The 23,588-nt window shown below is 42.4% G+C and overlaps 1 protein-coding gene across 10 annotated transcripts in view; it reads right to left on the bottom strand.

The window, feature by feature from the left end:
- SYNE1 (spectrin repeat containing nuclear envelope protein 1) overlaps positions 1-9,666 on the bottom strand; it is a 448,631-nt gene extending 438,965 nt beyond the window's left edge. For 9 of the 10 annotated variants that reach the window (XM_023517949.1, XM_023517955.1, XM_023517954.1 and 6 more), the window contains exons 1-2: positions 9,520-9,665; positions 1,463-1,741 (exon numbers count right to left, since the gene is read on the bottom strand). In XM_023517949.1, the coding sequence (XP_023373717.1) occupies positions 1,463-1,529 (67 nt within the window). In that variant the 5' untranslated portion in view covers positions 1,530-1,741; positions 9,520-9,665. Of the gene's footprint in view, positions 1-1,462; positions 1,742-9,519 lie in introns of all 10 variants that reach the window. The other variant, XR_002775281.1, reaches the window with a different exon arrangement.
- Positions 9,667-23,588: the final 13,922 nt, after the last annotated feature.

Raw genomic sequence — 23,588 nt, 5'->3', positions numbered from 1 at the left:
ATCATTTCATAGATTACATCACTGAGGCACAAAACAGTTCAGTAACTCGCTCTCAGGCAGATCATAAAGAAAAACATAGACAGAGGAATGGAACACCAAATTCAGTGTTGCATCTACGAATGCAAAAATGTGCGACTTAAATCTGAGATCCCTGGAGCAGACCCAATCAAAGAATTGTTCAGCCTAGGGACCAGGTCTGGATCCATTCAGCAAGGATCTGCTCCTTAACCTAAGGAGGCTCTTTCTGGCATATCAAGTGGGATCTATCAGCGGTAAATGGGAAATGCTCTGGAGGAGCATAAAGCAGTCCAGGCAGACAAGCCCCAGTGGGGGTTACTTCAATACAGAAGGTCTCTGTCCTCCTGGTGGTTTCTGGACAGACATGAAGAAACTCCTCATTCCATCAATCTCTGGAGTTTCTACGGCTGAGAGCATGTTCTGGGCCATGAATATCATATTTAAGAGTTTAGTGTGTTTTGAAAGTTAAGAATGCTTCACTGTAAATTACTGCTATGCACAGCAAATGTGTCATAAGCAAAGAAAGTAGGATTGTGGCAGACCGATAGCATCACTGTTGTGCAACCCCGCAATGATCAGTGGCCAGAGATACTAGGTAACCTAACAGTCAAGCTATGACATTATTTTTAAGCTCTCTTGACAAACACTAGAGCCAACCCTTCTACTCTTGGATATTTTTACATCCTAAAAGCACATCTTTGGAGCCAAGAGGAGAGACCATTGGTATTATGATGAAGAAGCAACATCGTCCTACCCCTGCGGGAGATGGTCTTTCCATCTCAAGGAAGGTGGGTGCTTAAAGCCAACTGACAATTGGGGGTTCGCCTATGGGCTGTCTTTAACTTTTCCCTGTTAATTCTCTTCTAGAAAGAAGTATGCCATTAGAATAAGAGCACCAGGGAGCAATGTGGGACTACTCTGAAGGCTGCCACTCACCATTAATCTTGTCATGTCATTTCATCTCTTTTGCCTCTTTTGCAAAAGAGATGGGCCTCTTTTGCCTCATTTTTTAAAAGGGATTTCTAGTTGAGAAATGCCACTGGTTTACTGGTTCTCCAATAGCAGACAGTTGTCTGTCCAGCCTTGTCATGATAACTTTATCAAGGCGCCGTCACTGCTGTTGCCCTGGCAGTGATATTACTGAAGGACAGCGCCAGCATATTTAGTAATAACACTGAATTCCCAACTCGCTGTGTAAAGCACGAGATGGAAAGTCACAAAATATACTGCACCTCTGCCTTTTCTGCTTACAGAAAGAAGACAGCATCTTAAGACAATGTAGCTTTATTTGAAAACACTGGAATAAAAAACTGCTATTCTGTTCTTTGCTACAGTTCCATAAAATTGGATAAAAACCCAAGCAAATTTAATGGGTTGTGTGTCAATTTGTATTTGAACTTAAAAGTGTACTATTAAAAAAATCCTTAAAATTTCTGCCTCTTACCTTGCAGCCTCTGCATCACATTGGCGATGTCCCGAGGGGACCGTGAGGCCGCTCTGGAGGTTGCCATGGTCCCTCTGGTCGCAGGAAAGCAACACCAAGAGACTTCACCGGAGGCAGCCCAGGGCTACACCACTCCAGAAAACATACTTGAACTTTTCCAGATCTGTTACATTATAAATGAATTCCAGGCATCTGCAGCAGTCACCAAGGAGACCTCAGCACAAAGATCAAACCACTTCTTTTTCTTCTAAGACTGTCCTCTTAAATGAACTCAAAAACCTGAAAAACAAAGAAGAAAAGGTACAATATAAAAACAAAAATCTACAAAGGTCACCTGAGTATTAAAAGGAGTACCATTTCTACTCAACATGAATGCCTGAGTCATTCTTTTTTTTTGCCTCAGTAGCCCTGGGGTTGAGTGCCCTGGCATCACAGCTCACAGCAACCTCAAACTCTTGCCCTCAAGCGATTCTCTTGCCTCAGCCTCCCAAGTAGCTGGGACTATAAGAACCTACCACAACTTCTGGCTATGTTTTAGAGACTGGGTCTCCCATTCTTGCTCAGTGTGGTCTTGAACTCCTGAGCTCAGGCAATCCACCTGTTTTGGCCTCCCAGAGTGCTGGGATTACAGGCATGAGCCACCCGCCCCGCCTGCCTGATTCATTCTTAGGTGAAATAATGTGGAAAAACACAAATTATAAAGTACTATAAAAATTTTAAGAATTCCATGATATTTAATAAAATAAACACATAAATGATACACATAAAATAAAACTGGTTGCTGAAAGGAGAAATGTTCACTTTTATTCCATGTTTTCTTCTTAAACTATAAACTTTCTCCATTGACCTATGAAAGTGAAGCCTTGTACTCACAGCCCTGAGTCACATTCTCTCTATTGACCGACTCTCTTATCTACTACTTTAGCCTGTTTTGCACACATTTTTTGCCCTGTTGTTAACTTTGCAGGAATTAGATCAAATCCGAATTCCTGATACCATTCTGATGAATTAAAACAGCATGAATGTAAAAACTATCTCATTCTAAAAATTTGAGTTTTAAATATTCTAAGTTTCGAAGCCAAAGTAGGTCTGATCTAGCTTTTTCCCTCTCTATACACAAAGCCTCTAAAGTAAACTGCCCTAAGCAGAGAGGGCATCACCCTTCTGAATTCTCTGCTTTGTCACGTTTAATTGACATCTCCATTGTGGGTGAGGAGGAAGGCCAAGAGAGGCAGGAGAGTTGATGAAATCTTGATATTACAAAATTCACTTTAAACAAGAATTTCCTAACCGTAGGGTTAGCTGAAGAGAAGGTCTCGCCACCTACAGGATAATTGGACAGACAGAAGTAAGGAGTCAATAATGCATCCAGGGAGAGAAACTAGTCAAGGAGCCGCACCAAAAATGTCCACATGAGAATGATCCTTTACTACAGTTCAGATTGCAACTCTAGGTCATGATGATGAAGGTAAAAAATAATAAAGAAATGGGGGAGGAGGGAAGAAGGGGAAAAGCAGAACTCACAAAGAAAGCACAGAAATGTGGGATGGTCCATCTGCCTGAAGGAGAAAAAGAAAACAAGAGGACGCTTTGAGTTCTGTGGAAGATTCTATCATCATCTTGATGTACCATCCTTAAGACAGCATTATTAGTGGAGGATCAGTTAACTGACGAGAGTGTGATCACAAATTACAGCAGGTTGTGAAATGGCGTTATCAATACTCGCATACACTGGTATCTGGTCAGAATACCTGAATGCAAAGCTGGCAATAGCTTTTGTAGACTATCACCTAAAAAAGGATGCAAACCATTGCACACCGCTGCTGCCATGTGTGAAAAAGCATTAAAAGGGCGCACTGGAGCAAGAAAGCCCAAAGCAAGTCAGGGGAGGATGCAAGAAACATCATTTATTGGTGAGAAGGTAGGGGCAGACTTCTCTTGGCCACTTGAGAGGATATTTGCTAGAATTAGGACCTAATACTTGTCATCTTCTAAAGTAGAGTGGTACTTTCCAGTGGGTGGCCCTCAAGAGATTTTTGGAGGAGATATAATGACTTATGGCTGGCTGTCATGCATCAAGACCTATATTCCCACTGGAATGTGTGCCCATTAGCAGCCTCTATCTCCTGGGGGAAAATATGCCACCTGCCCACATTCAAAAGCTAGTTCAATTTGGGAGACTAATAGGTAGTGAGAAGTGCCTGAGGGACCTTGCAAATGGCTCTGCCAGGCTGTCAGAAAGTTGGGTTCTCCAAATGCAAGAACAGAACTTTCTGAAATCTGCCTATCAATCGAGTGATCAATACGATCTATCTGCACATATATTAAATAGCAACAATGGGAGACATTCAGTTCAGTTCCGCGACCCAACACCAGCGCTCAGCACTAGAGCTCACAGGTGATTAAGAACGGTCTACGCCTTCAATCAGAAATCATGGAATTAAAAGGGATTTCTATAAATCATTGCATCAGAGATCACCCTGGCTCTGCCCACTTCCAGTTCACATTCAGGTCACACAGTAGATAACTCCTGAAATACTTCTCTCTCTACTTATCTCTCTCTCTCCACATTAAACTCAGAATTTCCCTGCTTGTACCCAAGATGTACACGGTGTTACTTCAGCAGCATAACTGAAATATTCTGAGCGCCTGAGTTCAATGCTGGGGGTACTAAGATAATACAACACAACCTCCCCTCCCCTTTTCTTTTGCGAGACAGAGTCTCATTCTTTTGCCCCAAGCTAGAGGGGTGGAGTGTTAGCCAAGCTCACAGCAATCTCAAACTCCTGGGCTCATTTGATTCTCTTGCCTCAGCCTCTCAGGTACACGGGACTACAGGTACCTGCCATAATGCTCAACTAATTTTATATCTTTAATAGACATAAGGTCTTGCTCTTGCTCAGGTTGGTGTTGAACTCCTGGCCTCAAGTGATCCTCCCACCTAGGCCTCCCAGAGTGTTAGGATTACAGGTGTGAACCATGGTTGCAGGTCACAAAACCTATTTTTAAGGAGCTTAGAACACAGAGCGAGATAGAACACAGTGTGAGATATAACACAGAAATACCAAGTTCAGCTGAGTCTTGGTAAATGACTTAGAGTTAGTCAAATGCAAGCTATGAAAGACACATTCCAGGAACAGTGAATAGCCTGAGCAAAGGAGTGGGCCTGAGAAACAGCATGATTCGTATGTGGAACTACCACCAATCAGACCCTGAGGAATGCTGCCAGGTGGCATTCTGGAGATGAGGCTAGAGAGAAAAGAGGTGACCAGATGGTGGGGACCCAGTCTTCTGTGCCCAGAAGCTTGGTCCTGCCTTTCTAGGAGGGAACGGGACGCCATTGTGGGGTTGTCGGTTGGAACCGAAGACTTGTAATTTAGATCAGTCTAGCTACAATTTTTAAGAGTGTATTTGAGAAGGACAAAACTGGAAGGTCTAGAAAGGTACCTCAGGAATCCAGACGAGAGATGATGAGAGAATGGAAATAAAACAAAGGGATCAGAGTGAGCTGGGGGGGGGGGGGATCTAAGAAACATTTGGGAAGCAAAATTTGTAAGACTTGGTGATTGGTCAACAGGGGATAAGGTAGGATGAGAGGAGGGGGACAGGTGGAAGGAGGTGGGGTCTCCAGGCTGGATAAGGGAGTCTGAGGAATCTCTCGTGACTTTCAGGAGTCCTCGAGCTATTAGTTAAGCCCAACAGAAGGGGGGCTGCCCAGGTTTGACCTACAAATATTCTTCACTTCATGTCCCCATATCCTCGGGACGGCTCTGTGAAACAATTTCTTCCTTGTCCGTCTCATCACCCGTCTACAGTGATGAGAACACTCTCAGCTGAACAAATTCAAAGCATCACTAAGTACATAATCCAGGACCCACATTCCACTTGAGGCCTTTCCCAAACACAGCAGCAGCAGCCAGCATTGTTTTCCCTGATTCCTCAGTGCTGGCAACCCCTACCCTGCTAGTCCAGTTGCTTCTTCCCCATGGGTGAAGGTTTGTCTTACCTCACTCTAACCAAGCTGTGAACATTTCAGGGGTATAGACTATATAACGCTCGTGGCTTTAACATCTCACCCCTTGACGAATACATCCCTGACCACATCCTAGGTCTTTCATATATGTTTTTTGTTTCACTGAATCAAATTCATAGTCATTTACATCTATGGGACAACCCTCAGAAAACCCCTTCCTCCCGCCTGCAAAAGAAGCTGATGTAATATCCTTCCTTTTTCAGACATAAGATAAAGCATTTTGCTTTCATCATTCAAATATCACATATTTCCTATATTGGGAAATTATGATTTTCTTGCTTTTAACTGATAGGTTAATATATGATTGGATCAAAAATTTCAAATTAATAAAAAGAAGATTAATAAAAGGAAACTGTTTGGAAGCAGGAAATATGCATGGAGGTCATCGACAACCCCCGATCAGGGGGACTACGGCTCCAGGAAACGCACAGACTTTGGTCTGGAACCAAATCTCAATTCTGCCTCTTATTGTCCCTGTGACCTTAAGGAAAGTGAACTTTCCTGAGCTCTCATTTCTTCTTCTGTGAAATAAAGTAGTAAGTTGGGTTTAATTTTAGTCTGATTAAACTAAATTTTAAAAAGATACATAATCCAGCAGATAGCGTGGCATATAGCAGAGTTTTAGCAAATAACCAATTTCTGTTTTCCTTCCCCTGGTCTCGGCTTCTCCACCCTGCAATGTGAGAGGTGGCCCCAAAGGGAGAGATGCTCCCAAATGCGATCTCCAGTTCCCAAACCAATGACAGCACAAGTGACAGATTAAACGACTGCTGGGGCAAGGTCGTGAGATCCTTGAAGTGATTGGTTGTGTAGCGGTGTTCTGACTGTGGACATGGCCTACAGAACCACAGCAGCAGAGGGGATGCAGAGCCCTCAGTGGGCTCATGATTCCCAGGGTTATTAAAATAATTTTTAAACGATGTAGAATATATCATGGGGGGAGAGGAATGAGGAGTGGAGGTAGGTACTGGGATGAAAAGAGAATAGGCAGACACTGACGGGTTACCCACCAATTAATAGTCCCTGAACCATCTTCAAATCTTTCCAGGGAAAGGAACTAAGAGTATGATGCAGCTAAATATTGTAAATCCACTATACTTACAGGGAGGGAAGAGTCTGCATTTAGTATTTCACAGCAAATACGTGTGGATGAGCTATTTATAAGGGACCAGAGTACGAGCAAATAGACAGGCAAGCCCCTCTCAGAGTCTGCGCCCCAGAGGAGGAAGGCTACAAATGCTATTACAGCAATGTCGAGTGAGCACAGAACAGGGAAGGCCGGGCTGCTGTGGAGCCCGGGACGCCATCTGCTGTATTTATTGTGTAGGATGTGGAGGGAATGGAGATGAGCTGCTACTGGGGAGTCTCCTAGCTGAACCCCATCCCCTTCTCAACACCAACCCCTGTGAAAAGCACAGCTGTGAAACAGTGCACCTTGGCTTTTTCTTTCTCCCAGCAGAAGGGACATTAGCTACTAAAGCAGTTTCTTGATTGTGTGACTAAAAAGGAATACAATAGGAAAAAAGGCTAGAAGAAATACTATACAACATAATCTGCAAGAACAGGTCTTAGAGCAATGCAACTAATTTTTTCACTATTAGGAAAAGTACCAAAGAAAATCCCCAATCCTGCAGCAACCCAAGATGATGTGGCTTATTTATAACAGAAAAAAATAAACTGTGATTGTAAACATGTAAAAAAATTCACTGTATGAAGAATGAATATTAAATGTCTAAATGTGAACAAGAATAGTACTAATATTGAAATACACTATTAAGTTAAAAAGTTTAAAAAGCTATGAATAAATCTCAATCCCCTTTTCTATTTAAGCCTTTTGCTGGAGTGAGTTCACATAATTGTCTAATTTAAATTTATTTTTTTTCTCTATTCCCTCTTTAGTAATGGCACTAATTAATAAACACTAAGCTGGCTCAGAGGTGGGAGAGAAGAGGGACATCCCTGAGTTAATATGAGTATATTCGTAATGTCTGTGTGCAGATCATCAGTGAGCACTGCTGCCAATTATTCACTATCATGAATTACACAGGGTAACAATAAGAAATTGCCCTTTCCCTAGAAGAAAGGACTATGAACAAGTCATCAAAAGACAGAGTCTGGAGCAGATCAGCATGAGAAATATTGTGTTATGATTCAATTTATACCTAACTTTAGGTATCTGTAAGCCTGGAGTATAAGTTACCCCCAAAGATACCCACAACCTTCTTTTTGTACTTTGCTAGAGCAGATGTTGCACTTATTGCCAAACCTCAGTTCTCGTTAGATTAGACCACAAGGGCGTATGCATTGGAGAGAGGAGAAATGCAGACATCCCTGCAGAGGCGTTCGGGCCCCGTATGCCTGTCACATCCAGACCACAGGGTGTGGCTGCAGTAGCTACAGATGAGCTGTGAAAATGTCCCCCAGCCTTGCCCAGTTATGGGCTTGTCACACACGGTCACAGTTAGACCTCCCTTCAGTTCTAAGACGCTGTGTGTGCTGCATAGTTATCCAACAGCAAGCCCCAAGGCAGCACCAAGAAATTCTTGAAAAGGTTCTTATAGTAAGCTAGCTTTTTCCAGTCCCCACTCCCTGCCAGGAAGGGATCAAATGAAAAAAAAAAAAAAAGAGTTTTTATACAGGGACAACGAGGACAAAAGGAGACCAGGCTGTGAAAAATCATGTGTTAAGAAAGGTTAAAGTGAGGACATAAGGTGAGCCTTGAGCAAACATTTTTCAGAGGCTAGCAATATTATTATCTAGGTCAGTCTGGAGATGTTTCTTTATCTCAACATGAAACATATTTAGTATTGATCAGGCACATTTTGTTCTAAGTCTGCCACAAAGTAATGAAGCGATGAGAAAAAACCGGTATTTCATTACACGGTTCTGGTGATGTCAGGAACTTTGTATCCATATTACACATCTTTTTCATCATAGGGAATGAAAAGCCTCTCAAAGAACAATCCTCATGACTCAGGATTAAAGCAACATTTAATGCAGATGTAGGTCATATTAATAACCTTTGCCGGATTGAGAATTACTGTACTTTCTCATGCATAGGTGGTGGCTTCTGTATACCAACACTACCTTTAGGGAAGTGGTTCTCAGACCAAGAACAGATGGGCATTAAAAAAGAAAATAAAATTCATTTTGAACTTTCCTGACATTCAGAAAATAATTCTGGATACATACAAGTTTTGCACCCCAATGGAAAGCTCAGAAAAGAACATTCCGGGATGCTGTGGTTTCACAGCTGATATCTCAGCTGAACCTGAACGTCCAGCGTGCAAACGCTGCTACCCCAGTCAGCACAACCTCTTCTCCCCAGGGGTTCTCCTGCCTGCGCGGCGGCCGGCTGCTTCATTTTGCCCTCTGTTCCTGCGCTCTGCGATGCACCTGCCGCCCTGTGAATCACCGTTTCCCAGAACTCCTCCCGCAGCAATGCAAAATCTCTGTCTGAAACATGTCTTTCTCGACAGGAGATGAAAGTTATCTTGCCCTCTAGTGCAGGCTCCGCCTGAAAGCAATTTGCACGGTGACAGCGCCGCTGGCATCTGATGTGCCCAGGCCTCTCACAGCCTTCAAGCCAGCGGCTGGGCTACCCTTGCCCCCGCCCCCACCCCCACCCCTTCCTAAAATAGTCGGGGGTGGGGTGCAGGAAGCGAGGCTCCTAGAATCCGCTCAACGCCCTCCATCTCCCATCTGATAGTAGCAACGGAACAGAGCATCACAATAAGAGGGTGGCTACCTTTGGCTTCTGCATCCCTGGAGCCCAGGGGATGTGCCACCAGCGGAAATGACAACTCAGAGAGGGGGCTATTCATAGGGTATCTACGTAGAAGACGCAAAGAGGCTCCCAGCCTCATCCCCTTCTCCATGAGTATCACACACATACGCACACCACTGTCACCACCCCTCTCTCCCATCAAGTCCCCAGAGCCCCAGCGTGCAAGCTCAAACTTGCCTACAATGTCCCTGCAATCAGTTTCCCCTTGCACCTCCCTCCCTGCCAGTCTCCTTTCACCTTCTCTCTCGGCCTCGTCCAGGTTCCCAGCAGCCAAGAGAGCCGAGTGAAAGCCTCCTCCCGGCTCGCGGCGCCCAGGCTACGCCAGCCCTGTCGCCGGGCGCGGCGCAGTCCGCAGGGCTGCAGGGAGCCCGGGCGCCCTGGTGACGGAGCGCAACAGTCCCGGCCGGCTGCGGGCCGGCGGCCGCGACCCGGCGCCGGTGCTCAGCCCGGCCGGCTCGCCCACTCGCGTCCCGCCCCGCGCTCTCCCCGCCCTCCGCCAGCCGGGGGGTGAGGCCTGCCGGCTCCCGCCTCCCGCAGCCGCGGCTCGTGTCGCAAGGGAAGGTCGCCGGGGCTGGATGAGCCTTCCGGCGGGGCCAAAGTTCCCCCACCCCCGGCCCGCCACGCCCCCTCCCCGTCCGGGTCTCTGCGTCGGGCTCCGCCGGGAGACCCCGAGGCCGGCTCGCCCGCTGGCCCTACCTGCGGAGGGACCTGCACGGCCGCTGGCTTTCTCCGCCACTGCAGAGCCGGCCTGGGACCCACCCTCTGCGCGAGCCCTTGCACGGTCCACCTCCCGGGGTCCAGGTGCGAAGGAAATGGCCTAGAGCGCCGGGACGTGCCGGCTCCGCAGCCAGAAAGAGTCGGCTGCCCTGGCCGCTAACTTCTGCCCAGGATTTCCAGCGCCCCGTTGACCTCTCAGAGCAGAGCCTGTCCTGAAAGACTGGGAGGTTCCCTGACGGTCCCAGGAAGGACGTGATGCAGTGCGGGGAGCACATTCGCAGGCTCCTTTCCCATCAACTTCCAGAAAGATCCTAACAGTTGGCCTTTGGGCTGTCAAATCAGTAGCAAACACTAGATAATTTGAGGGGGCTAGTCAGGCTTGTTACAGGTTTTTGCTATTGTTGTTTATAAAGCTTAAATTTCTCAAGAATGCACCTGTTATCTTAGTCATATTAATTCTTGATTACTTACTAAGATGACGTTTAAAAAAACCCTTAGGTTCTTCAGAAGCACTGTGTGCATGCTGAACACTGGGGAGTCATTTAAGTCTTTTCTCTCAAGTCCTTCTTACAGTGTAAAAGAAACCCTGGGGTTGCTTAGTAGCATCTGGGAGAATTTATTTTGTTGTGGTTTCATGGTTTCCAAGCAGAGTCAAACACAGCCTCTCTTCCCCAACAATGAGGTCCGAGGCCAACAGGGTCATTGCTGCTAAAATAATTGAAGTTATGTTGCAAGAAACTTAAGAATAATAATCACTCCCTTAAATCATTAATCTGAACAAAACAATATTTTATTCTCTAAATTTGCTCAATAGAAAAAGCAGTTCATAAAGTAGATGACATTTCTCTTTGCCGCCTGCCTTTCCCCACCCGACTGCCAACGTTGCCACTACTTAGCTTTCCATTTTCTTCAAATTCTCTTTCTTCTAGATTTTACCAAAATAATAACATCTGGAACAAATCTGGCAAACTAACCTGATGTATTCTTTTTCCTGTGTTTGTATTTTCTTTAGAGACCAAAGACTCTAACTGGGGAACTTGATAAAGCAGGAATTTAGTGGGGGGTTGGATCAGTATCAGCCCAGGCCCTTCCTCTGCTTAAATGTGATCCTCATCAAGGACCCCAGAGCTCCTCCTGTGGGTAACCACTAGCGCCTAATTATTCTCACCCAGACGGTCAGCACTCTCACCCAGGTGACCACCTAATACTGGAATCCACACTCCCAGGCCTGCCACTCTGAAAGAAGGGATAAAGCTGTGTGAGCTCACCCTCTCAATCCCTGCCTTCACATCACCAATTTACCTGGCAGTCTTGGAAGGATTGGGTTGGAAGACGTTCTTGGTGTTCAGCTGCTGCCTCCTTGGGTTAATTTACTTGAAAATTCAGCCATACAAATGCAAGCCTGAGACATTGCCTCTACCACCCACTCCTTTTCTGCACCTAACCTCTGTTCCCCAAGCCCATGCAGAAGCACGAGGCTGTTTGAATGGCTTTTGGTTCTCTACTGAGCGGAACTTCCACTCAAGTTTATCCTCCAGAGAAGGACTAAGCACATTTTAGAGGTTTGGAAAGGGCTTGTCTTTTTCACCCTCCACCCCCAGGAAGGGTGTGTAGTTCTATTTATTCCATTTTAACACCTACCACACACCAAATATTATCCCAAGCACTGGGCCTGCAGCAATTTCAAAATCTGACCTGGTTGCTGCCTTCTCTGAGCTTACAGTCTGATCAGGGAGAGACAGACATTCATCTAAGAACCACACATGTATTTAGAAAACCTTGTTCTCCAAGAAAAGGGCAATGTTGCTATGAGAGCTTTCAACAAAAAGAATTAATTTATTTCAGGGATCAGAAAGACGTTGCTAAGGAAGTGGCATCTGAGCTGTGAGGTACAGGCAGGATGGTGTGAGCTGGGTGGCAGGGGAACGTGGGGGGTTGGAAGAGGGCTTCAGACAGAGGGAATAGCATGTGCAAAGGCTCTACAGAAAAAAGCACATGGTGCCTTTGAGGAACCGAGGAGGATGATCGGGACTGGAGACTGATCTGGCTGTAGGAGGGAGGGGGGGAAGAGGCTAAGGAAATGGTGGGTCCAGTGAGGCTTGAAACAGAGCAAAGGGGTGACTATGCCAGTCTTAAAAACAACTTTGAAGGGATGAGTCTTAGCATTAAGCCAGTAAAGTGTTTTCAGTAGGTGGAACAACATTGATTCAATTATGTTTTGAAATCTCATTGGCTATAATGTGGAAAACAGATTAGAAGCAGCGCCAAAATCAATGAACATGAAGCAGTTAGGAAGGTGCTGCAGTAATCCTTTAGAAAAGGTTGTGTCTTTTGTTATAGAGTGATGGTCGTGGGAAAAGTAGATGGATTTGAGAGATATTTAATAGATGAAACTTACAGGGCATAAGGCCATGTGCTCTGCTCTAGGCTGAATGATTATTCCCCCTGCCCCTGGAATTCATACGTTGAAGGCTAATCCCCAATTGTGATGGTATGAGAAGGCGAGGTCTTTGGCACTGATAGGTCATTAGAGTGGAGACTTCTTGAATGGGGTTACTGCCTTTATGAAAGGGACTTGGAAAAGTCCTCACCTCTTCTGCCATGTGGGAAAAGAGCCATCTACAAACCAGAAAGTTGGTCTCAAGACACAGAATCTGAAAACACCTTGGCCTTGGACTTCCAGTCACCAGAACTGTGAGAAATAATTGTCTATTGCTTGTTTATCAGCTACTTAGTCTATAGTATTACACTATAACTGCCCAAATGGACTAAGACTTGTGCCAAAAGGAAGTTAATATTAGTCTTGGATTTTAGGCTGAATGCAGTGGCTCACATTTGTAACCCAAGCACTCTGGGGGGCCAAGGTAGGAGGATCACTTAAGGCCAGGAGTGGAGACCAGGCTAAGCAAAAGTGAGACCCCATCTCTTCTAAAAATAGAGAAATTAGTTGGGTGTTTTGACAGGCACCTATACTTTCAGCTATTTGGGAAGCGGAGGCAGGAGGATTGCCTGAACCCAGGAGTTTGAGGTTGCTGTGAGCTAGGCTGATACCACAGCACTCTAGCCTGGGGCAACAGAGTAAAAATGTTCAGAAAAAAATTCTTGGGTTTTAAAGCCTTAAAGGCCTAGATTTGAAAACCAACGCTATCATTATCTATCTGTATGATTTGGCTAGCAATTTAACCTCTCCTGAATTCAGATTTGACAAACCTGAAATTCAGTATTATAATAGTATTTCATTCGCAGGGCTGCCGTGGGGATAAAATGAGCTAATACCTAGAAGGCATTTAGTACTTTAGTGCCTGATATCTAGTCAAGAGATATAGGATATAATTAGCATCATTGTTATAGTTGTCATTACTATTATTCTAGATATTCCCTAATTTGGCAACTAAAGTAGAAATAATAATTCTCCACTTCACTTGCAATAGCCTGATTGAGCTTGGACACAAATTCCTGAGAACAGCAAAATATAAGCCACTTTCCCATAGAAGCAACCTGGTCCTCTGTTTCACCAAGCCCAAGGCCTTTCCTCCTCATCCGTCTTCTTTTGATTCGATCCTGCATAAAATCCTGTTCTCTTACATCATTACAGCTTGGTCCTCAATATCTCCTGTCTGCATTAACAGGAGGTAACACAGTGCCTTCAGCTAGGCTTTTCCCATGCCTACCTAAGTTATCATTCTCATGTGAAGTGTCAAATAATCTTTGCATTTCTATCCTTCCTATTTTATATAATTACATTCATACCATGGCAAAAAATGCCATAATTAAAATATGATGTTGATTTATCAGAAACAGCATCCCCAAGGTCTTACAAAAAGTGCATCTTTACTCAAACACGTTTGCAACTGAAGAAATGAGTCTCTTCTCCCACCTCCCTCCCTTAAACGCAAGTCTCTTCAAAACCAATATATATGCACAGCACAATGAAATTCTGATCAAAACAGCTCTCTTACTTTTCAAAGGTAAAGGGACATCATGCCTTTGGTCCTCGTGCAGTCAGTAATGGTTTGCTGGATGTTAGAAACTTGGGAGCCACTTGCTTTATAATGGCTTCAAGCAGAATCAATACAGCCTGCGGACAAGGAAGAAAAGAGCAGATTGGGAAGGAGGGACCTGTTTTCCTAGCAAGGAAGCCTCAGGAGGATTTGGGGGTTCAGATAGTCAGACTCACCCAAATCGTCCAGAAGACCCCTTTCCATTCTCACAGCCCCCTGTTTATAGTAAGGGCCTTACCTATAATACAAGAGACATGGCACATCTTTGAATTCATCTTACACCATAGTTTTAATTTTTACTATATCAATAATGTGGGTCCAAGGGCAAGGGTTACAGAAGTTCTTTGGTTCTTGACCATAACGTGGTCCAACAGTGTGATGTTCCTGAACTTACTATTTTCCTTCTCCAGTCCCCATGCAGTTGGAAGTATGTAACAAATCCCATAGTCCTTCTCTTTCTCTTTTCTTTCGTATGATTCTTATATAGCAACAGTAACATGGTCTCCTAAATTTTCATCTTCAATAATCCCTTAACTTCCAACAATCATAAGCATTAATTTAAGTAGCTGTTTGCCACCACACATCACATCTCCCTAGAATTTTATTTTACTAGAATTTTATTTTATTTCAAGAGCTCCCTAGAATGAGCTCTTCCCTGTAAGCAAATGCAACCAGGTCAAACAAGATTCCCATCTTTGAAGATTTGGAACAAGTATTGCCATAAAATATCACATCAGTCAGGACTTCATAAAGAAAAATCAAAATAACTTGAAGATTGTTGGAAGACTGAAGAAGTGATCTGGCTGCCTTTGGCTTTCAGGTAGCACCATGGCTTCCTGAATCCAGAACTCAGCAAGTTGCTGCTGCCACCCAGAGGTCAATATGCTGCTGCAAACCACCAGCAGTGTCACAGCTGCCTGGCTCTGAGGCTAGTCCTGGTGATGGAGCTTGGTGCTCAGCCTGCCACTGTGAAACTACTACCATTGCTGCTGGAGGGAGAATTTCTCGGGGTCTTCTTTGCCTTCCAATTCCATAAAAGAGCACTGGCAGAAAGTAAATTTCATCCAAAACCCTCAGGAAAGAGAGTCTAGGAAATGTAATCCCACACTTCTAGCCTTGAGATATGGAAAAGAGCTCAGGAAATGTGAATAAAGGTTGTTTGCCAACAAACAATATCTAGGACGAACAGATTTGGGCTGAATTGGGTAAAGCAAATATTTATTAATATTAAAACTCACAGTAATACTAGTTTAAAAAGTTAAATCTTTTTAATCTATCATAACTCATGTTCATATTGTTTTAAAGTTAGGTTTTTAATATATTTTTTTAAAAAGGGCATGAAATATTTTAGCACTGCTGATAAACATTAAGATGCCATTAATTCCCCAGTGTAAATTTCTTGTCTCTCTCTCTGTGTGGCTCCCTCAGGAGCTGTTTGACTTAGTAGATGGTTGTTTTTCTTCTCCTCCTTAGTCACCCACTCCTATGGTCAGAGTCTTGAGCTTGTCATCATCAGTAATGACAGTTATTTGTGATGACAACCTGAGTTATAAGCCTCCTGGTTCCTGACTGGGCCTCTTTCATTCTCAGTCCTCTTCCCTCTGGAATTCCAGTTCCAATGAGCCCTCAACTGAATAGGACCTTACATACGTTGGCAGGGTCTCTGCTAGCCATTAAAATGACTTTGTTTAAACTTTTTGAGATATTTAAATTTTGGGAAATGTTTGTGATAGATCACCTTTTGGATACAACAAAACATTCTAGTGGCATCCTCCTGACAACCCAACATAAGTGACTAAAGCAAAGATATCAATCAATGGAGGTCTGTTAAGTCAAAAGTTGAGGATGCACCCCCCAAACCTGCAATCTACAGACATATCTGTTACTGTTTTTCCAAATGGTATTTGGGAACTCAAATTGTAAAGAGGATAATAAATAGAGAAAGAAAAAAAAAAGGAGTGGAGTGGAAAGCAAGACAAATGTTTACATTCTGGTGAGGCCCAGAAAATCAACACTTTATATAAGATAAGGTGAATATTAGAAGAGAAAATGAAAGTGAAGGAAGCATCAGTTAGGTAGATGTGTCCGAGTAGATGAAAGAATGTTTGATCTTGTCTTGTCTCTGTACTGCATCTGGGAAAATAAATTTATGATCAAAATTACTAGCATGGTATTGAACAGACTCTAATTTTAGGAGCTAGACTTAGCCTGCAGATGTAAAGTTATGATTTGTGATGAGAAGCCAGCAAGAAATTCCCTTGTGAATGGTCTTTGGGGGTCCTTGTGCTTTACAGGTGCCTGGGCCTTTCATGGCTATCTGGCTGATGCACCAACAGCTATTCACTTGGAAGAGAGAGTTGCACAACTCAGCCTCCAGGTTTGACCTTCTATTTTTGCATAAGGAATTGGGGGAGGGTTAGCCTGAGATTTTTATTGTTCTTTATATTCCAGAAAAAATAATAAGTATACAAATCATAAATTTCAAATACAGATGATGCCCACTTGAAAGACTTGTCCTTGGGGTATGTAGTATATAACCCACATTAACCTTATGTGGCAGATCAGTGACTATGGGTCCTAAATTTCCTTGTTTAACCATCAGTTCACCCCCTGGTATTTATCCTCTTTCCTATCACCTGTCCTACTCACTTGGCTAACCTACATACCTTGTTAAACTCAACTGTGCCTATTTTGCGCCTGCACTTACATTGCTGAAGATGGCTGGAGAAAAACTCCATTCACATTTGTTATTACCAAATCTAATGGCCTGAATACTCTATTTGTCTAATCAATATACTGTCCTACTTTCCTAAATAAATTTTATACTTTTCCCTATCTTCCCAAACTTCTGACATCTTTCCACACATATACATTTTTAGCTGCTAGCCTTGTTTCCTATTTCCCTCGAACATTTTAAGCAATCAAAATAGAATTTCCACAAGCTCCCTTGGGTATTCTCCATCAGTGCCCATATGCAGCATTCAAATTTATCTTCTATTGCTACAAATGAACTTTTAAGCTCCTAGCTAAGGCGATCGCTCCACTTATACACTCCATCCATCCCTTTCCACCAACAATATTTTCTAAACTTCCCAGAGTCATTCCTTACTTTTTTTCTCTTTACTAGTTCATTCCTATCAGCACATAAACAAGCTATTTCTCCCATATTAACTGAGGGAAAGGGAGAAAGAAAGAGAGAAATGCTCTTGATCCCCACCTCAACTCTGAATACTGCTCCACTTCTCTCCTTATTTCTAAGCAAACCTGCTTGAAAGAGTTGTCTACACTCACCACTGGAAATTTACCCCTCCCACTTGCTCTTGGACTCACTGCAGGCAGGTGTTCACCCTCAGCCCTCCACCTTATCTAGCTTACAATGACTTCTTCTTTATTAAGTAAATGGTTCTGTTCCTGTCCCTATCTTGACCTATTAGAAGCATGTATTTATTTCCTACTTCCTGCTTTAACTGTTTTCCTCACTTGGCTACTGAACCCACCACACTCTTCCCTGGTCTTCTCACAGCTTCTGGCTCCTGCTTCTTGGTCCCCTCTGCTACTTCCTTTCTATCTACCCAACCTCTCAGCTTTGGGGGCCAAGAATGCAATCTTCAGAGATTTTCTGTTTCCCAGCTGTACTAATTTCTTAAAGATCAAATTCAGCTTCCTGTGTTAAATATCACATCTATGCTACCAAAACCTAGATTTAAATCTCCAGCACAGACCTCTCTCCTGAGCTCCAGACTTGTATAACCGATTGCCTATTCAGGATTTCCACTCGGAAGTCTAAAGGCATCACAAGTAAAACCGGTCTAAAACTAAGTTTATCATCTTCCCTTCCAAATTTTCCACTGTCTCTGCCTTCCAGTCATCAGCTGATGGAAGTCTTATCCTTTTCAGCAGCTCAATCCTAAAGAGTTCGTTTGTACTTGAGGATTTTATTTTCTCCATTTCTCACCTTCAACCAGCTAGAAAATCATATTGACTCTATCATTAAAATGTGTCCATAGAATGTCCTTGTTCTTAGGAAATGAACTGAAATGTTTAGCAATAGGAGGGCATGGTGTCCCCAACATACTCAGGTAGTTCAGAAAAAAATAATAGTATAACGAAAGATAGAAAGGAATAGATAGTGAAAGAAAATGGGAAAAATGTAAACAACTGATAAGTCTGGTTGAAAAATGTGTGGGAGTTCTGAGTAACACTCTCGAACCCTTTCTTTAGGCTGAGACACAGCGCCTGTATACCTAAAATCCATTACTCATCAGTCCCACTATCGTCTTTGGCCTATTGGCTATTCTCAATATAATAATCAGATAAATCCTATTGCATAGCATCAGAAGATAATACTCCTTTGCTCAAAACCCTCTGAGAGTGTTTCTTGCTATTGAGAGCAAAGGCTGAGGTCATTTTATGATCCACACGGCCCTGCGGAATTTGCCCCTCATGTTGGCAGATCCCACTAACTATCTAGTCTCCATCACGAACTCCCCTTCACTCACTTCACTAAATTCCTTGATATTCCCGAAAGTTACTGGACAAACTCTTGCTACGGGATGTTTACATATGATTTTCCCTCTGCTTGGAAACTCAACTCTGAAAATTATTTACACGGCTTCCTCCAAGCTTTCTTCAGATCTTTTATCAAGCCTCATCCTCTCAGTAAAATTCTTCCTAGGATTCCTGACATTTTAAAATTCTCCACTTTGAACATTATCCCTTCCATGCTTTATCCTCTCCAGCACTTGGCACTAGAACTGTATATATTTTCCTTATCTATGTAGTTTATTTTCTGTCTACTCCTGAAATGTAAGCTCCTTGAGGGAAGATATTTTGTCTGTTTTTTTAACTCTTATATTCTCAGTATTTATAGTAAACACATAAAAGATACCCAAAAATATTTGTTAAATAAGTGAATAATGTATCAATATTGTTCTTTTTGAAGTTCTATATATCATCAATTATACAGTTATATTATTGTCAAACCCACTAGGAATCGGTTACCCAACTCTCTGGGACATCCTGATTCTCAATGGGCCATCAACACAAGATAATTCCATGTTTTGTTGTGTATAATGTATGATATTATTTTTCTTTTCAGCTCTTAATTCTATCTCTTCCTCCTGGTTCATAATTGTTTAACTACTCCAAAGCACTTTTGTCACTATCATTTTTATTTTGTTTGGCTACACAATGCTCTGCCTGAAATGGTACCTGGTAAGTAGAAGCTCCAAAACTCCCTGATAAGTTTGCTTCTGAGATACAGTGCTGCTCTTCATATTTCCCTGGGGTCTATGTCACTACCTGGGAATATTGGCATTTTTTTCTTTGCTCACCATATAGTAATATCATCTATCTTTTCTCTGTCCTTATTTTTCTTTTTTTCAAAGAAACTTTAGATCTTTCTGGATACTTTTAAAAGTTCTTGCATAGGCCACCACCATTCTGTCTGGCTTGAGTGCAGTGAATTTCCTAAATATCGTTTAGAACTGAGCTTTTGTTTACGAGATAACAGTGCCAGTAATGACATCAGGTTGTAGATGAGTTTGCAATGGGAAAAGATCACGTGGCTTGAAAGATTTCTTAATTGGATTCCTACGAAGAGTGTTCCAGAGTGGCTGAAAGAGCTCACTAGTAAACACAGTGTTTTATTGGCCACTTGGAAACATTTCAAGGAACCTCTGAAAAGGAAAAGGGATCCTTATTTGTGAGTTTCTTTTCCCTGGTTTATTTTACTACTCTTATCTATTTTCAGCTAGAATAATTTCGAGAAAGCACCAGAATCAAATTTCTGTGTGAACATGTGTCAGTTCAGACTCACTGTGACGCAAGTAAAAGAAAAGCCAGCTGACAGCGGCAAAAATAAAGAAGATTGATTTGCTTGTGAAAATCCAGATGGATAGGTTTCCGGATTCACCCAGTTTACATCAGGGATCTGCTTTTCTTCAGTTCTTCTCTTCTGCTGCCCACGTTTTGTTCACTCTAGGCCGACTCTTCCTATGACTGTTTTGTTTCCTAACAATCATTAGACTAGCACAGGCTTCTTGCTTCACCCATTGAGATAGGAAGTACTTCTGTCTAAAAGTTTCAGACAAAGGTCTTAAAATTTACTCCAATTAGACTACCCTAGCTTAACAAACTCCTCCCACTAATGCCTATGGTCAAAAAGAATAAACTGTGATGATTGGTTTTTACCCAATCAGTATTTATCTCAGATACTAAACTTGACATAGTATCCTCCCAAAGAAAACAGTCTACATAGCAAGATGTAGTATTTTCCCCCTCAAAGGAAATAGAAGTCACACACGCTAGCTTAGAATAATTGGAGGTAAAATGCATTTGGTTTTTTTAATTTCAGAATATTATAGGGGTATACACATTTTGGTTATTTATTTTTGCATTTGTACATTTTAAGTCAACGTTACTAAGGTGCCCTTCATGTAGAATATGTGCATTGCACCAGTCAGGTGTGAATTTGCACTCCCCCTCCTGCTCCACCTGCTTAATTTCCTTTGACTTTTACTTCCCTGTATATATATAAATATTCATCAACTCGTTCCAACTGAGTATTGATACCTGTAGTGTTTTGTTTTCATTCTGTGAGAGAATGGTCTCCAATTCCATCCAGGTTGCTACAAAAGATATTAGATTATCTTTTTATGGCTGAGTAGTATTTCATAGTCTACCTATACCACAGTTTATTAATTTATTCACATATTGATGGGCACTTGGGTTGCTTCTACATCTTGCAATTGTGCATTGCACTGCTATAAAATTCTAGCACAAGTGTTTTTTTTTTTTTTTCTTAATGAAATGTCTTCTTTTCCTTTCAGTATTCCTAGTAGTGGGATTGCTGGATCCAAAGGTACGTCTACTTTTAGTTCTTTGAGGTATATCCATTCTACTTTCCATATAGGTCATACAAACAACCCCATTAAAAGACATAAACAGAAACTTTTCAAAGGAAGATAGTCTAAGGGCCAATAAATACATGGAAAATGCTTAGCATCTCTGATCATCAGGGCAATGCAGATCAAACACAATGAGATATCACCTAACGCCACCGAGAATGGCTCATATCAAGAAGTCCCAAAGCAACAGATGCTGATGTGGTTTGGGTTTTTTAAGTCAAGGGTCCAAATTACAATGTGTGGATGGGGTATAGTGGAACCACAAGCGTGGCACAGGAAGTTGGAGGAGCAATAGCGGAGCCATTACTAATTCTGGGTCCAAAGGAAAACAGGGAGGGAGAGCTCCCTGGGACCCGGGAAGAGTGCTGTGGAGAGCAGCATGCCAGTAGGAGCAGGGAGCTTTGAGGAACACAGGAAACTTCAGAGGAGCTCAGAGAGGGAACTATAGCAATTAATACTTTGATGTTTTCATTTTTCTCTTGTTTCTCAAGCCAAAGTTTCCCATAGGCCCAAAAGATTTTACTCACTAAATTTACTATGACCCCTTAGCATATTTAAGCCAGCCTAGTATTCCAAAAGGCAGATAAATCTTCTTCATTATAATTATGGTATCACATATGTATATCAGGATCCTTCTGTTTCAATGGCTAGAAGCATGGACCAACTGTTCATCTTAATCAATTATATTTACTGACACCAGCTGTACCTCCAATGTCTAAGCCAAGTCAGAGAGCTGAAGGTATGAGAACCCTGTGACATTGTCCATGCTGGTCAATCTTCCAGGGCAGAGCACAGAGCTGGGGGAACAAATGGAAAGGATTCTGTGCAATATCTGAATCAAAATCTGAGTACCATGGGGGAAAATAGGAGGGGTTAACAAGCCTTGTGGAGATAGCCAACCAAAGTTTCCTATAGGCCCAAGGTACTTTATTCACTAATCTTACCATGACCCCTTAATATACTTAAGACAGCACTTAGTATCCAAAAAAGTAGACAAATCCTCTTTAAAATAATTATAATTTCACGTAAGTATTCTCCTACTTCAATGACTAGAAGCATGGACCAACTATTTATGTTACTTAATGATATTTATTGTCAGCAGCTATACCTGCAGTCATAGAAAGGATATTGACTAACAGATGGGGCATATTCCTTAAATTCTAGGAAAGCTTGTTAACCAAAAATATACTGCATGTGGAAGACGATCGTGTGGATGGTAGAGGCTTCCTATTCTCCATCTTTCTTGAACATAAAATTGGAGAAAACGTGTTCACTATGCATGAGATATTTTGGTTAAATAGAGGTACACAGTTTGGATAACAGAATATGTTAAACCCCAAAAGGCATTTTGTGATTATCTTTGAGCACAATTTGGGATTTCTCTGCCTGTGTTCTAAAGTCAATCAGGTAACCAACTGGATCTGAAATGATATAAAAAATTAATTTTTTGTCTTCCCAAGCACAGAGTTGCTCTAGGTCCCAGGATGGCTACTGCTAGGAGAGCTGCTTTGTTTGTAGAGCAGGGGAATATATTCCATCACCAGCCAAAGCTGTCCTTAGGTGATTCAAGTGGCCAAGCCATCACACTTCTCAGCAAAGTCCCCAGCTTTCTCCCTAATGCATTTTATATGCAATGACAGGAACAAAAGCACAGAATGATAGTCTAGACCAGAGAAGGCAAATCACAGAATCTAGGCAGATATGCAGAACATTCATTCATTTACCCAATACTTACAAGTTCTTGCCTACATGTGTGCCAGGCAATTTTTTTGGTGCTTGTTAAAGCGGTGAGCAGAATAAAATCCTTGCTTTCTTGAAATTAATTTTCATAGAAGATAGCAAACAATAGCATAGAAAAGAGACATAGCAATAGACATACAAACCTATACTAAAATGACGATGGTTGCCAAGGAAGAGAAACAGCAGAGACAACAGGTGTGTTGAGTAAATGGGTGAAATTCTAGTTAGTCTAATATCTGAGAAAAGTCATGAAGGAAGTAAATGAGTAAGTCATAGGGGAAATAGGTGGGGAAAGCATACTAGGGAGCACAAAGGGCAAGTGCAAAGGCCCTGTGGTTGAAAATGCTTTATTCTATTTACAGAACAGAAAGGAAGCTAAAATATCCAGAGTGAAGTGGATGAGGGGAGATCCACAGGAGACAAGATCATAGAAATGATGGGCAGTGGTGAAGGACAGAATGTAAAAGCTCAGTAGGTCAGTACAGGGAATTTGCTGTTATTCCAGGTGATATGGGAATCCATTAGAGAGTCTGAGTGCAAGAATGACAGGGAAAGACCTGTGTTTTATGATCAGTGATGGATGTGGTGATAATCAACTGAAGGATTCAAGTCACAGGCAGGGGAACCAATTAGAAGTCCAGTGGATAGCGCAGATGAGAGATGAATCCACAGATGGTGGATTAAGCGAGGGTGGTGAGAATAGATCAAATTCTGAATACATTTCAGAGCTGATGAGATTTATTGACAGAGTAAATATGGCATGTGAGAGACAAAAAAATCAAGAGGACATTAAGATCAATAGAATGTCTCCAAAGATTTCCTAAGGAAATATTTGAGTTATCAGAGATCTGAAATTGGAAGCGTGTTATTCTTGTGGGGCAAGTTTTAAGTGAAATTCCAGGCCCTCTGGAAGGATAGAATAATAAATATTCTAAACCCA

This window comes from Otolemur garnettii, unplaced genomic scaffold (genome assembly GCF_000181295.1).
Source record: "Otolemur garnettii isolate 467f Iridium unplaced genomic scaffold, OtoGar3 scaffold00126, whole genome shotgun sequence".
Taxonomy (NCBI): domain Eukaryota; kingdom Metazoa; phylum Chordata; class Mammalia; order Primates; family Galagidae; genus Otolemur; species Otolemur garnettii.
The sequence above is the reverse complement of the archived record's forward strand: the minus strand, read 5'-3'. Positions and strand labels throughout refer to the sequence as shown.